This window comes from Chionomys nivalis, chromosome 13 (assembly GCF_950005125.1).
Source record: "Chionomys nivalis chromosome 13, mChiNiv1.1, whole genome shotgun sequence".
Taxonomy (NCBI): domain Eukaryota; kingdom Metazoa; phylum Chordata; class Mammalia; order Rodentia; family Cricetidae; genus Chionomys; species Chionomys nivalis.
In genome coordinates this window covers 39,709,540-39,724,963 of record NC_080098.1, presented here as the reverse complement: position 1 = coordinate 39,724,963, position 15,424 = coordinate 39,709,540, and the positions used below count along the sequence as shown (strand labels likewise).

At 38.9% G+C, this 15,424-nt stretch overlaps 1 protein-coding gene across 6 annotated transcripts in view; it reads right to left on the bottom strand.

Annotated features, from left to right (window-relative positions):
• Amph (amphiphysin) overlaps positions 1–15,424 on the bottom strand; it is a 180,195-nt gene that overhangs the window by 22,666 nt on the left and 142,105 nt on the right. Inside the window, exons 12-17 of one of the 6 annotated variants that reach the window (XM_057787207.1) lie at positions 14,346–14,462; positions 13,072–13,095; positions 11,159–11,182; positions 8,313–8,345; positions 4,497–4,553; positions 3,430–3,552 (exon numbers count right to left, since the gene is read on the bottom strand). In XM_057787207.1, the coding sequence (XP_057643190.1) occupies positions 3,430–3,552; positions 4,497–4,553; positions 8,313–8,345; positions 11,159–11,182; positions 13,072–13,095; positions 14,346–14,462 (378 nt within the window). The remainder of the gene's footprint in view (positions 1–3,429; positions 3,553–4,496; positions 4,554–8,312; positions 8,346–11,158; positions 11,183–13,071; positions 13,096–14,345; positions 14,463–15,424) is intronic. The other 5 variants (XM_057787208.1, XM_057787212.1, XM_057787209.1 and 2 more) reach the window with 5 other exon arrangements.

The window sequence follows — 15,424 nt, the reverse complement described above, 5'->3', positions numbered from 1 at the left end:
GAATGAAGAAATGAGATGGAGTGATAGGAACCATTACTTCTCTCTTGTAGCTGGCTGTGTAATATCACAGAGGGAAGCAGTAAAAGGGACAAAGCAGTGAAAGTCCCAACCACAGACCATCACTGCCTTTTTTAACTGTCCCTAAACAAGTGCTCTTGATAATGCTGGAAATGCTCTCATTTTTATAAATTTCTAAACTTATCTAAATTTAAAAGGGTTAAAATTAAGTACCAAATATTTTCTTCAGGTTCTATTTTAAAGAGAAAGTCAAGAGGCAGATCTACATGAGATCATGATAGCCCGACAGAGAAGGTTCTGGTACTTTGAAATAGGGTGGCAGTTGGTACGCTTCTTCACACAAAAGGTGTTTACAACACTGCTCACTGCAGCTCCCCTCCAACAAGACCATAGGAGAGTGCTGTGCTTGGAAGCCCACACCCTATGGCCATTTCCTTCCAAGTGGGTACCTGGGACTGCAAATCTGGCTCACATATTCCTTATGATTTTTCTTCCAAAAAAAGTTACAAGATTTTTCCTCCCCCATTTCCATCTCACTCAGCTTTCAGGCTGCTACCCTAATCTTTCCTGAAGTCCCATCGGAAGCCCTAAGCAGCTGACTTATAGTCCAACTCAACCAAATGCAGCACTGTTGCCATGGGAAACAGTTATTAAAATTAGCTTCACATCTTCTTTGAAAATCATCTTCGGCAGAGATGCCAAAGTTAATGAATTTTTGTTGCTGTTAATTTGGCTTTAAGCACAGGGCACAGTATCTCATAATGATACCCTTTAGCATTAAAAGTTTCAATTAGTGATCTATTTGCAAAATGACTAGAAAAAGGTGTAGCTTTTAAAGCCAAGGTAAATATTGTACACTGTGCTTGCTCAGAAATGTGAGCATGAGCAAGCAGTGGTTGGAAAGCAATCATAACAGGCTTCTTCCATGGGGCTTGCAAAGTCTGTAAGAGGCTTTTACCTAATTTTATTTATCAGTGTTTGGTTTTGAATCCTGAACTTCAGTCATGGGAGAGGGAAAAAGCACCATGAGAGTGAATCATAACTCCAGCCTGGAGAAGGTTTTCAAAAGATGTCTTTGCAGGTCAGGCAAGTGCCTGCAATCCCAACATTTAAAGGGCTGAGGCAGGAGGACAGCTCGGGCTACATAAGTAAGTGACAAGCCAACCTACACACTAAGATTCTGACTCTAAACATTGTCAACAAAAGAAGAGCAGCAGAATGCCTCTTGTGTGGGCCTTGGATCAGTATGACAGAATTGAAGGAAAGGTGCCAGGCATTTCCTGAGACTAGATAAAGACTGGGCTGGAAATCACTTGAATATTTTCATGTTCTATGGGCAAATATCCCAGCCCTGACCATGTACATGTCTTAGAGTAGCCTGAGGCTTGACAGATGGTAGTGTGTGACCTGAAATTGGAGGAGAAAGCAGCTGAGCGTCACACTGAGAAGACCCACTGACAGCCCACTGACCTCATGGCTTTGTAACAGCAGTGGCATCGCTGAGTGAACTACCCCATGTCCATATCTCACCTCACTTGCCTACTAAACGCAGGTGGAAAACAGCCGTAAACAAGACTGCTTCACCACACTGCAGGGATTTGAAAGTCTCTACATTTTAAAGCATTCACTTGTAGATTTTTAAGAGCAGAAGAACTTTATGTTTATCAGGGAGAAATGAGAAACAGTCACAGAGGGTAAAGTGATTTCCTCATCACCAGCTTTTTATAGCTTAAGAGCTCGTTCTGTGCATTCCCATCTTAGGGCATTGCTGCCACATCCCCTTGGGCAACTGCTTTATAGCCAGAGGAATGGATGAAGACACATCCTACCTTTGGGAAGCTCAAGATTGAGGCTGAACAAGAGCTACTCTTTCATTCTGATTTTTCAGCTACACCCCAGGGACATCTCTTAAGTCTAAGAACTAATTGTGGAAAGTCCTGATGTTAGCAGAGATTTAAGCCTATTTGGAACCCTAATGTTTTTCACTGAGGCTATTCTTTAAAAAAGGATGGAGGCTATTACAGAAAAACACAAGTGGAAGGAAAAAAATACCAAAGAGTCTCATTCATAGACAAGGAACTATAGGTAACTAGAGAGAGCTGAGAGAAAGAGAAAATACCTCTTGCTGGGATGATTCCTTTGGTTTCCTCATATAAAGAGGTCAGACTTGAAATCATATACACACAAGCAAAAATGGACTCAGCGTGTTTTATTGATGTAATTGTGTATATGTTTATGTAAATTATAATTAAAGAAAAGAGGCTACCCATTTGAGGGGCGACATGGGAAAGTCTAGAGGAAGGGGACATGGGAAGGACTGAAGGAAGGAAAGGGAAAAGGCTAAGTGATGTAATTATATTTTAATTAAAATGTATTAAAAACCTGCTTGCAGAAGTATAAAATTTGGATGAGTGAGAGAGTGGGTGATCTCGACAACCTGAGAGGGGATTACAGAGAACCTGCATCAGCGCTTGGGCTTAGAGTGTTGGCTTCTTTCCTTCATGTCTCCACCCCATCGTTCAATGTCATGGGCTTTGTGGAATTAAGCTTTGTTCTGGAACCTGGGACCAATGCAGTACACAGGTACAGATGGAGAAGAAGCCATCTGACATTCAAAGTGGGAATTTGATGAGTGCTTTTCAGAATCAAATGATTTCTTCAAAATCTAAATCGTCATCGTTCTACCTTCCTGGTATTGGTTACATTCATCTCAAAATCAATGATCTCTTTAACAGTGGTCCAGAATTCACTTGTACTTTTCCTTGTCCTGTGTTTATGTGAGCAAGTGTATGTGTGGATGCATGCAGTGGTCAATAATTGAGTTGCATTTTCCCCTCTATGTTGAAGTGTGCGAGTGTATGTGTGGATACATGCAGTGGTCAAGTATTCAGCTGTATTTTTCCCAGGCAGATTCCAGGGATGGATGGATGGATGGATGGATGGATGGATGGATGGATGGATGGAGAGTCTAGCCAGTCAGTGAGCACAATGGTCAGTAAGTGCTCATGTATCAAAAGCCAAAATGGAGAGCTATAGAAAATACCTGATATCTGAATTCTCCACACATACATGGACACATGCAACCACACATACACTCACATGCATAAACATAGAGGCAGGTTCTGGAGAGCCACATCTATGGCTACATGGAAGTTTCCCTAATCCATAAGATCAGTTCTTTGGTATAATCTCAATAATAATAATTATTATCATAGTATATATTTGTGATGATGATGATGTCAGGGAATTGAGTTTTTACTATGAAAGTAAAAAAAGAGAAGGCTCTTTTATGCTGGGATAAAGGGGGTCCTTTATCCTAGCTGAAGCCAGGACAGGAAGTGGTACAAAGGATCATGGGAGAAGGTGGAAAGAAGCAGCATAGTGGATGGAGGGGGCAGGGCATGGGCTCACCACTGCCTCCTCCTTTGGCTCCTCCATCTCCAGTCCAAGGTCCAGCCCGGCAGCAGGTGCAGCAGCGGTGGTAGGAGGCTCCTCGGCTTGGGGCTCAATGGATAGTGCCTGTTCAGTTTCAGCCTTAAGTTATTTGTGGGTAAGAAGAAAAAAAGAGATTTGACATGTGAATAGGCAACACTGCAGCATACTGGAGAATCCAGAATCTCATCGTCATTCAGAGCAGGCAGCCAGCTTTATTAAATCCATTCTAGAGAAATAAATTCTCTCATCTGGTGTCATAGGCCCTTGCAGAACTAAGGAATCACAGAGTGGAATTGTGTTCAGCTTCTTTGGAACAGCCTCCAGAATGGTTTCCTTTAAAGTCGGGCAAACACCTACCACTGTATTTATCTGTAAAAGTTTACCTTTGTGTCTCTATGGTAAATGTAAGAGAACCTGAAATGATTCTTCTGTTGTGTGCAGAGGAAGAAGAAGAGAGAGAAAGAAAGACATAAAGACAGAGATAGAGACAGACAGACAGACAGAAAGAGAGACACGAAAAAAACACAGAAACAAAGACACAGTGACACAGAGAATATCTCTTGAAGGTCCAACTTTGCCAGGTAGGAGTCAAGAATAACCCATATGACACATAGTTCTGTGATCTTTCAGTGTATAAGTATATATTACACAAAAAATGAAGGGATCATTCTAGTACGCAAATCAAGAAAGGAAAAGGCAATGATCTATTAGTTGATCCATAAATTCTTAAGACAAACTCATTTTCAATCCTATACCTTAAGTTATAGTCACATAGTGACCTGTGACTTTGATGGATTCATTGTGTTCCACTGAGGACCATAACTATCACAGGAGGCTGGTTTCTGCTTATGACACTGTGTCAGTGGTAAACAAGTTTAAAGTCTGATTTTACAGATGGTTTTCTTTTTGCTTTCTGCAAAGAGGGAGCTGTAGATATCATTTTCTGTAAAATTAACACTCCAAAGGAGCTAGTATGACCAACTAACTTTCAAATATCCCATGATAACTATCAACTGTCCCCAAATACATTCACATCAACTTACCAAGCCACCTACCATATTCTGATCTGCCTGCATGGTGAATAATGAAGTTTCCTGGGGCTGAAAAAAGGGAGAAAGCTTTAAAAAGCTATCTCAATGTGGGATATCCCTCTGTATGCTATGAATATGTTTTATTACTATTGGTTAATACAGAAGATTCTTTGACCTATGGCAGGGCAGAAGAGAGATAGGTGGGGAAACTAACTGAATGCAGGGAGAAAGAAGGCAGAGTCAGTCATACACCAGGTAACTGCCCAAGAAGCAAGAGGTAACAAACCATGAGCCCCACAGTAGAATATAAAATAATAGAATGGGTTAATTTAAGATAAAAGAGTTAGTTAATAAGAAGCCTGACCTAATAGGCCAAACAGTGTTGTAATTTCTGTGTGATTGTTTGGGTCTGGGCCGCTGGGAAATGAAAGCACAGTCTATGTTCACTAATGGCACCCAGTGTTTGGCAACATACATCCACATAAAGCCTAAGAAATCTTAAGAAAGGTTTCTAGACCCACAAAAGGGGGAGTCAATTGGAGCTTCTTGGTAACCACATTTTCTTCAGATAGGCTCTGTTTGCTGGCTCAAGCAGAGGTGCAGCTTCTTTAAGATATGGCTTCCTGGTTCATACTGGTGGCATGAACAGTTCTGGCTCTTTTGGGAGGTCCTGCTACAGAGAATTAAGTGGGATTTGTGAGCAGAGTGCTACAAATTGCTTAGTGGTGACATAGACCTGCTGCATCCCTGGAGCTGGTACAATGAACATGGCTCAGAGAGCTGGAGGTAAACAACTCCGCCATGTGGGATGTGGCGAAGCCAAAAAGAATAGCCAAAGCGTTAGTCCTAGCCATTCTCCTCACATTTTAAAAAGAACTCTTGGTCAAAAGAGCATTACAGATACACAGTAAAGACAAATTCAGACAAAAAGGACCTCTAAATGGGTCACAGTGTTGGATAAATGTACATCTTAGGAGAGAGAGAAGAAAGAGTATAGACAGCCATAGATTAAAGGAATAAAGTTAATAAAATAAATAATAAAAAGTAATAGAATAAACAAATAAGCTATGTAAAGAGGAAATATACACAGAGAGTCTGGATTATGTATATTATTGTGTTTTCTTTGAATTTTTTGACTATTAATGAGTTAACATTTGATTCTTAGAATTGGTAAGCTAAACCAACATATATATTTTAAAGGTATCTTGACTTCAAAACTTTAGTCTAAAGATATGCTACTTTGCAAAAGAGGTTCTGCTTTTGTTTCCACAGAAGATGAGAACCTGTGGATTCTTTCCAGGCTAATGTGATAGAACTCCCCCACCCCCCCAAAAAAAGGTTTCAGTGAATCCTAAAAATACTTTGCCCAACAAACAGCAGGAAGCAGTTTGGAGAAAACTACACCCAAATTCCCAAAATGATTGTTTATAAATGTTTATTTTCATTTTAAAAGGGTTGGTTATAAGTAATTAATGGTTGCAGTTCAATTTCTAAAAAAATTAAGGGGGAAATGATATAGAGATGAATACTTTGCATTGGTATAGATATTGGTCTATTGATACAAATTTAAAGTCAGTTTTGTTACACTGTACATATGTATTTCTGCTCTTGTTTAAAGTATTGTGTTTGTGCAGCTCATTTAAAAATGTAATATATACTTATGAAACATAGATTAATAGATAGTTATCTATAATAATCAAACTTTAATTATGTTAGATTTTCTAGATATACAGAGATATATTTCAGTTAGCTAGATAATCTCAATACTTCAAAAACCTACAGAATATGGCATTTAAAAGATTTTATGAACTTAGACTTTTCTTGACAGTGAGGCATGTCTGCTTCTGGCAGCACCAATTACTTCAGAGAGGTTGATGGGCATTGAAGGAACTTGTTATGGAATTTGCCTTCAGTGTGACAAGGCTAATCATTTGGGCAGGAAATTGCCATTGCTTGACTGCTTGGGTTTGTGGGAAATTGTGTAGTGAAATTTTAAGTTGTATAAGGATGAATAGAGTGATTGTGGTTGATAAAACTGTGATAAATCATGGATGGTATACTGTATGAGCTGGTCATGCAGGACCCACAGAAAAATGGCTGATGAACTTTCTAAAAGATGGGATGGTCTTTCAGGTTCCTGCTTCACAGAAGAAACTGCCAGGTGCTGCAGGAACTACTTTTGCTCCTAGAGCCAATAGCCTTTGAGATAGCAGCCCACTGGGGTATGGTATCTTTTGCTTTAAAAAAAAGCAGCGGCAGCCTTCCACTCGCTCTCTTGCTTCGGATTCCACTTCTGGCTATCAGACACTATTCCTGGTCATGCAGGAGGCTGTTGTCTAGGATGGTAATCTGTACATTATTTCCCTTTAAATAAATAACCCTTATATTAATCATAATTCCAAACTGGTGTGGGATTGTTTTGTGACTTACTTCATTAGCCAGACATTCTGCAGGACACAGAAGAAAGCAACTGACAAACTGTCATTATAAGCAAAACAGTCTTTCAAATTTCCTGCTTTGTAAAAAAGGCTACCCCAGATACTATGGGCAAGAAGGATTTTGGATGACTAGCCAGTCAGTGAGATGTCTCTGTCAATTCTAGAGTTTTGGAAGTTGCTTACAATGAATTTCCTGTTTACTTAGGTAATATATCCTTCTGGGGTATTTGATAAAGCTGAAGTCAGATAGTTATAGTTTTCCTTAGTTATGATAAAAGATAAATTAGATATAAAACTTTAGACACATAAAGAAATATTGTAACTGTAATTCTTGTTTGATATCTGTTTTGTTATATGTAATTTTACTATGCTAAAGTTAAAACTTTCTTTTCTATTTAGACAGAAAAGGGGAGATGATGTGGGATTCTCTTCTGTATGTTATGAAATTTTTTTTATTACCATTGCTTAATGAAGAAGTTGCTTTGGCCTATGGCAGGGCAGAAGAGCAATAGGTGGGAAAACTAAACTGAATGCAGGGAGAAAGAAGGCAGAGTCAGGCAGACACCATGTAACGGCCCAAGAAGCAAGAGGTAACAAACCACAATCCTCACAGTAAAATAAAAAATAATAAAATGGGTTAATTTAAGATGTAAGAGTTAGTTAATAAGTAGTGTGATCTAATAGGCCAGTGTTTTAATTAATATAGTTTCTGTGTGATTAATTGGGTCTGGGCAGCCGGGAAATGAAAGTGCAGTCTCTGTTTATACTATTTAAACTAGAAACCATCAGTTGTATCAGTTGGTGTTTTTGAAAGTCCCCCTTTAAATCGTTTAAAAAAATACCAAAACAGTGTTAACATGAGTTATTCTAAACATTAATCTGTGCTAGCAGAACATGTCCAGGAACCACTGATCTCTTGGAAAGAGCTGGAGTGTGGTTCCTGATTTTCAGATGGCTCTTATCTGGAAAATTACTAAAGGTATAGCTGTACATAGTGTGGCTCACTATGACATTTTAGAAGGATTTCTAAAAACCATCATCTCTAATATCCATCATCTTAGTAAAAATAATCTTATCTCCTCTTTCAGTAGCCAAGTCTAGAGGATCTTTCATACTGGAATTACCTCTAATGACTAGTAGGAAAATTGGCATAACATTATGGAGCACTTAGCATTGGGTTCACTGGGTTCAGCTCACAACAAGGACAGCTCATTTCATCACAACAATGCCACAATGCTATCTCCATTCCTCAAGTTAGTTGTAAGTAGTGAGATCAAATTTTGTACAGACATTCTTAATCATTTTGCTGTAGTGATGACACAAAGCTCCCGCAGGAAAGAATTAAACATTCTTAGCAGGTGGCTCTTGTAGGTAACCAGATTCACCTTACCTGGGTAAAGCCATTAAATGAACCTCCAGAAGCCTAAAGGAAATGGAAAACGTGTGCGATTTTTTTTACCAACATTTCTATAGGATGAATGAATATCTACTAGACAAGTTGGAGAGTAACAACTACAACACACAAATTTAAAAATAATACAACAGCTTGCTTTGCTTGAAAGCACTTATGAACTACAAAAAGCCATGCTGTATTATTATAAATAGGCTGACAAAAAACGTGGAAGATCCGCTTTACAACTGTTGCTCGTATATGGGTCAATGTTTGCCAACACTGACTTTCTCAATAATGAGAAAATGACTCTAGGCTAGAACCATGGGTGTTAGTATCTCTTTTAAGTCATTCGTATCCATCAATTTAATGAACATCAACTAAGATTCTACAGTTTTAATGAGCTTGGGTAGAAACAGTTCATGTTTTATTAGTGGAGTCAGATTAGCACCAGTAAATCAATCTGTGTTGCTCATGGATTAGCACATTTTAGTGTTCAAACAATAAAAAAAAAAGAAAGAAAGGAGGGGGAATAAAGGAAAAGAAAGTAGCAAAAATAACTCAGAAAGTGGAATAGTAAGAAAGACTCCATTAATTCCCAGCATTTTTTTTTTGTCAACCTGTTTGTGTTTGGTTTACATAGGTTTCAAGAGGTACATGTGTCAAGGAGATCAATGATGGAGAATGAAGTTGGTGAGAGACATAAGGAAAACAGAACCTAAGGAAGTCTGGTTACTCTACGCTACATTTTAGAGTAAGTACCTCATCTTTATCAGCCTCTATTTCTTGGTACAACAATCCATATCTCTGGTTAGCAATTTCATCTTCAGATAAATCTGAGTTGCTGATGTCATTGTCTTGGGGACTACCAGGGCTCTCCATGCTAGTGTTCCAGGAGGTTCCCTGAACCATTGGTCTAGTAGTCTCCTGGCTTTGATCCAAGTCACTAGCCCTGGCATGTTTCCTGCATACATCTGCTGGTAAGTCCACCTCCAGTCCTTTCTTACTTTCTGCTAAATGTCCCCAGCAATTATGTAGACCTTCTATATCTCTGATGGACCAGTGGCTATTAGATTCCTGCCAATTGGCAAGCCTACTTGCTTGGCCATCTGGAATACCAGAGACTTCCTCTAGATCCACAATATTTGCTCCTGAATTCAAGTCTGGCTGCCAGATTTGACCTGCTTCTGTTTCCCAAGAATCTGTCTTTGTAGTTTTTGGCAATTGAATGGCATGATGAGGGTTTCCAGGCCCTGTACTTGCAAAGCCCCCTGCTGATGAATCTTTCCCCTTATATGAGCACTGCCCTTTTCCACTTGCAAGAGTTCCCAGAGAAGAGTAAGGGTCAGTTTCAGACTCATCTACCATTGCATATTTGGATGATAAAACAACATCCTGATGCTTAAGCCCCTCAGCTCCTTGAGCACTGACTACAACGCCACACTGAATTTCTTCTACACCTGCATTTCCCTGTGCTGGATAATGCTTTGTGGCATGGGTGTGCAGGCCTGTTGAATGTTTCTCTATCTCTTTTCTAGTTAAATCCCATTCTTCAATGCTCAAATCTTTAATAATAGACACAGGGTCTGTCTGGAGAGGCAGATTACAGATCTCTGTATGATGGGCAGGTGTAGCTTCAGAGCCTTCTACATTTCTGTGATGGCTGTCTTTTACTTGAATCTCATCAGACAATCCCTGAATTCTGTCACTAAATATATCTGCCACATATACTCTTTCCTTGTCTCTTTCTAATACATCAGCTTCCTCAAAATAATTTTCATAGATTTTTAGTCTTTCCTCACTTCCCATCCTTAGATCTTTCCTAATTCCCACTTCATGCCTTTTGAAGGTCTCCTGACCTTGTTCTGCTGGTGTTTCGAGATGATGTAGTGTTCTATTTCCTAGACCATCTCGTATTTTCTCCTCATATCCCCCAGTATCTTCTAGTGCCTTGGTATCAATAGCTCCAGTGTCTACCTTTTGACTTGTGTCCACATATTTCCACATAGGATCTTCTACCTTCTGTTTCTGCTTTATTTCTTCATCTGATACTTTAGCTTCTTCGTGACCTTTTTTGAGCAGGTCAATTGTTCCCACAACCAGCTTCTCTGAGTCACATGCTGCAAATGGCTGGTCCATCTCCATGTACGCAGTAATAGAAACTCCAGCCCCGGGCACAGGCTCTGAGGACAGCTGTTCATTTCTATTTGGAGGGGCTGGCCCCAGGGCATCCTCACCCTGTTCAGCTACATTAGAATGGTCGGTAGAAGAAAGCATTTCGGTGGATAATCTCATGGCCTGCTTTACTCCAGAGAGACAGACTATGTCTTCTTGAGACCCACTTCGGGTCATCTCCTGGCTGACACTGTCTGTTCTAGCATGAGGACCCCAAGTAAATGCACCTATAGTTTCAGGTCTTTGAAGCTCTTCAGCCAAACCACTGTCAGGAGTTTCGTCTATGATGAGGTTACACATAGAAAGACTTTTGGAAGAGTCAGTCTTTAAAGTATGTAGAAAGGCAAAGAGGGGAGAAAAAGATGAAACAGACCATGAAATATTTGATGAAAAACCTACAGCTCTTCAGTAGTGTAGCACCAGTTAAATAAAATAAAAAATATAATAAAATTAAATTAAAATTAAAAAGTTCTTGGCAGAGAAACCCTGTCTCAAAAACAAATTTAAACAAACAAAAAAATAAAAATAGAAAATAAAAAATACTAGAGTTAATTGACTTAAGGTCAATCTAGAACTAGCAATGCCATGGGGAGAAGTCAGTTTATGAAAAAATGCCATTTGTATAAATGTTAGATATCTTTAAATCTAGAATCTTATAAAAATCAACTTACCGGTTGTACCAAATCAGTGGTTGTCTGAAAGAGGGGTGAGAAAAAAATAAAAAATGAGAAACATTTCACCGGTCAAAGCCTCATTCTGTCCAGGCACAACATTCTTATGAATGCTGTAGCTTTTACTGTCCAGGAATTAAATTTTACCACTTGTTATAAAAATGATTTTGTCCTAAAATTTTTTCAAGACAATTGTGGAAGAGGCACAAATGAAACACAAAGAGCCTGTGCTGTTCTCTAGCATTAGGGAGGATGTTTTGTGGTTAGTTCACAATTTCAACCTTAGGAGACCATGAAATGAAAATGATTATCCAAATGAACATGCAAGTCTGAGACCACCAGAATGCACAGATATCAAGAAATTATTCCACGTCATAGGCTCTATAGGAAGAAAATGTCAAACTCATTCTTCACTAGGGTCTATCTTTGAGGCTTGTGTTGAATGGAGAATAAATTCGTATTAACCACATGACTACCTTGAGGATTCTCTTGACAGTCTTCCCTCAACCTGGAAGCCATTTTCTATGCACATAAAAAATACCCTTTAGAGTAGACAGAACTATGAATGATGGCAGTATGTTAGAAAGCCACGATTTCATCCATTTTTATTATGACTACCATTCCTAGCAGGTCTGTCCTCTGAAGCAGTGAAAAGCTTCTTATAGAAGGTACCTTTGCTCTCTCCACATTCCTTTTAGAGAGGGAAGAAAATGTGTCATAGTTCTAATTAAAATTATAAAATTTTGGGATTACCAAGATTAGTATTATTCCCGTAATCAACAATAAAAGTAACACACAGTTGAAGTTAGAAATCTAGTGCCCTGAATATCACCCCATCTCCCCTTTAGTAAGTACACAAGTAACACTAAATCCATATTAAGGTATTGACTTGGTCATGTATGCCTTTGACCAACACTGTTAGCTGTGATCTTGATCTCTTGTAAGGATCCTAAAAAATAGAATATAAACTCTAGGGAAGAGGATGAACATCCTTTTTATTTTTAGAAAGCAAGAAGAAATTCCACTTCTGAAGACTGTGTCCACAAATAATAATTACATCTATTGAATGTGTATGCTGCATTTACTAAACTCGAGTATAATTCTGAAGAATACACAGCCAGAGCTTCTTAAAGACTAAGACCATGCCCTAAGGAATGTCAGGCCTCACATGGGGTCACCAGTCTCCTAATTTTGCAATGTCAATGAACACCACAAAATTCTGGTTATCTCTCTCTCCCTAGTCTATATCCTAAAAATAATCAACCTTGCACATCAGGTTAGCTTTATAAAACAACACCATAATTATGGCTACCTTTTGTTGATCCATATCACATACTGGATTAAATACCATACATATGTCTTATTAAACCTCTCACAGCACTCTGAGGTAGGGATCATTATCTTTATTTTATAGATGAGAAAAGCTGATACTTATCGAATTTTAGAAATTGATCAAATTTACAAGATTATAAGAATTATGTCTGAACACAAATCCACAGCTGTCTAGCTCAAATTTTCCAAATGTTTCAACCAAACTTAATTGAATATAATGATGAAAAAATTGTTATCACCTCTGATTTTCTCATCCACACTGTGTTATGATTCTATCGAAGAGTACCACATATCTAAGAGCCTTCCATTACGACAGCACTTTGGGTCATCATCTCCCACAGGAAGGCACAAAGAGCACAATGCCATTGTCTTGATTCCTACCAGTTTAGCAATGTAGACCACTGACACACATTTCTCTACTAGGTATTTTGGATTTGGGAAATGGTCTCAACTTTAAGGTATTTTTCTATGGTAATACATTATCATTAAATGTATGGGCTTTCTTCTCATAAATAGAAAAGTATATTGAGGTTTCCAAATTTTTTGATCAAAATATGTGAAATTAGTTCTCAATGCCTTACCGTCCATAAGTCCCAGGGCAACGTCTAAAAGAAAACAAAGAAAAACATTATGAGTAAAAGTCCATAGTTAGTAATCAAATAAAGAGGCCAGGGAGAGTCGCAATGTCACACACATGTGACATTTAGAGCAGCACTCTTTCCTAGGCCCATTTTTGATAATAGAAACACTCCAATTCCGTTACCTATTTTGACTATTGAGAACTTGAAATGTGCTAGTCTAAATGAACCAAACTTTAAATTTTATATAACTTCACTTAGTTTGACTTTAGCCACATGTAGATACCATGAGAACAGCAGGGATCAGAGCAATTCCCTTTGCTCTTTTGACTAGCTTGGTACTGACTGTGATTTACAGTAAGTATGGTATTTCACTATACACACATCATTAAAACAAAAATGCTTTCCAACACTAGGGGTTATCATATCATTGAGGAAATGGAGATTTCCAGACTTTAATCCTTAACCAATGTGCTTGCCTCTTCCTACTATCTCAAGAATATATCTTATGAGCAGTTTGATGGCAGACAGATCCTTACATATGCTTGCTCCAATATAACTGGGATACAGAATATACATATTAACTGGCAGTCATGCTTATTGTAGTAGGTACCCATTAAAACATATTAATGCATGCCTGATGTGCACTCACTACTGATGTTTTCATTATAAAGCACCCAAGGCAAGATCCCTCTGACAGAGAATCTTATTACAAAGGCTACAGGAAGTAGTTGGAACTACAGAGTGAGGAAGTAATGAGCAAGAGCAAGCACTTGCACAAGGTACTCCACATCCATGGTCTGGAACCAGGGCAGGGTTCTTCACGACGAACACAAGGGCAGCTTCAAGTTTACAACTATCTAGGCTGCAAACGCATTTTGATGGAGGAGGGTCTGATGGTTATTCAAATAAACCTTGCCTTGCAAAGTATGAGAAAGGAAGTAGTGCAAAAAGGACACCAAAAGAGCTTCGTTTAGGGAAGGCACGAGGCCTAGTATTAGAGCCTACACTCCTTTGAGAGAAGTGAGACATTGAGAACTACCCTGTGAGACCCGATTCTGAGGCAAACATCTGGGATGGCAGGAGAAGGCTAATGGCATGGAGAAATAGAAAATATTTGGTACTAATAAAGTCTTATTTCTATACCTTATGAGTAGGAAATAATTTTCAACCAAAATGAAAAATAGATAACCCTCAATTGGAAGGCACAGTGAGCGCCAGTTAACTAGGCATAATGAAGGTTTCTGATCCCTAAACTTCCCACACTCACTTTATACCTGAGACATGGGGGAGTGGGCTGCTGTAGCAGAACCTGCAGGAGTCACATCAGGCTTGAAAGGGTCAAAGTCCAGATCCAGCAAAGTCTCCTCCTTCTTTACCTCTAGGACTTCATTCTGTTAAGACAGATGGAAAGGAACTAATGGAATAAGCTAGGCAGGCTGTCTCACCGATATGTCCCTAGTCATGTCAGGGCTTCATCCAATGCAGTGATAAAGTCTAACCACACATAACCCACTCCTCAGATCATGCCCATTTCCCATCAAGGGGAGGAATCAGAATGTCACACAGGTAAAAGAAATATCCTTTTTGGTTATGTCAAACAATGGATATCAGAAAATGCACAGATCAAAAAGAAAACATAGATGAATATAAAAATAAAAAGATGTACTGAGCATTGACTCCATTAGTATAACCCCTTGCTGTGGTATCTCTATGACGCTAAAACATAGGAAAGAACCAATGAATTCTACTGAATTCACCTTTCCCATCCTCCTGGTGGTTCTCATTTGTGTGCTAAATATGAAATGTGCCCTAGATGTTCAGTGTATGAACACTTGGTCTCCACCTGATGGCACATTTTGGGGGGAGAATATGGAAAATATATCTGGAAGTGTTAGAAGGAGGTGCTGAGGTTTTATAGCCTGCCCCCTTCCTATCCTCCCTCTCCTTCATAACTGTGGATTCAATGTGACCATCCATCTTGTATTCCTGCTGCTATCCCCTCTATATCATGACACATTGTCTCTCAAACAGTGAGTTGAAATGTACCCTTGACTTCAGTTGCTTCTCATCAGGAGTTAATACTCCATTTCCTGATTTAGTTATCATATGATCTATCCTATCAATGTACGTATTCATGTGTGTGGTAAGAATTGTAGGACTATATTAAGCATTAGTAACTATTTACCTGTGGTAATTTACACAGGGAAACAGCATGGACTTGAAGTTAGGTAAACCTGGGCTCAAGCTACACAGTAAAGGGCAAAACTGAGACAAGGTCTCCATAAACTATACCACAGTGGCAAGAATTGGGGGCAGTTTCACACAGTCAAGTAACATGTTTTTGATATTTGGT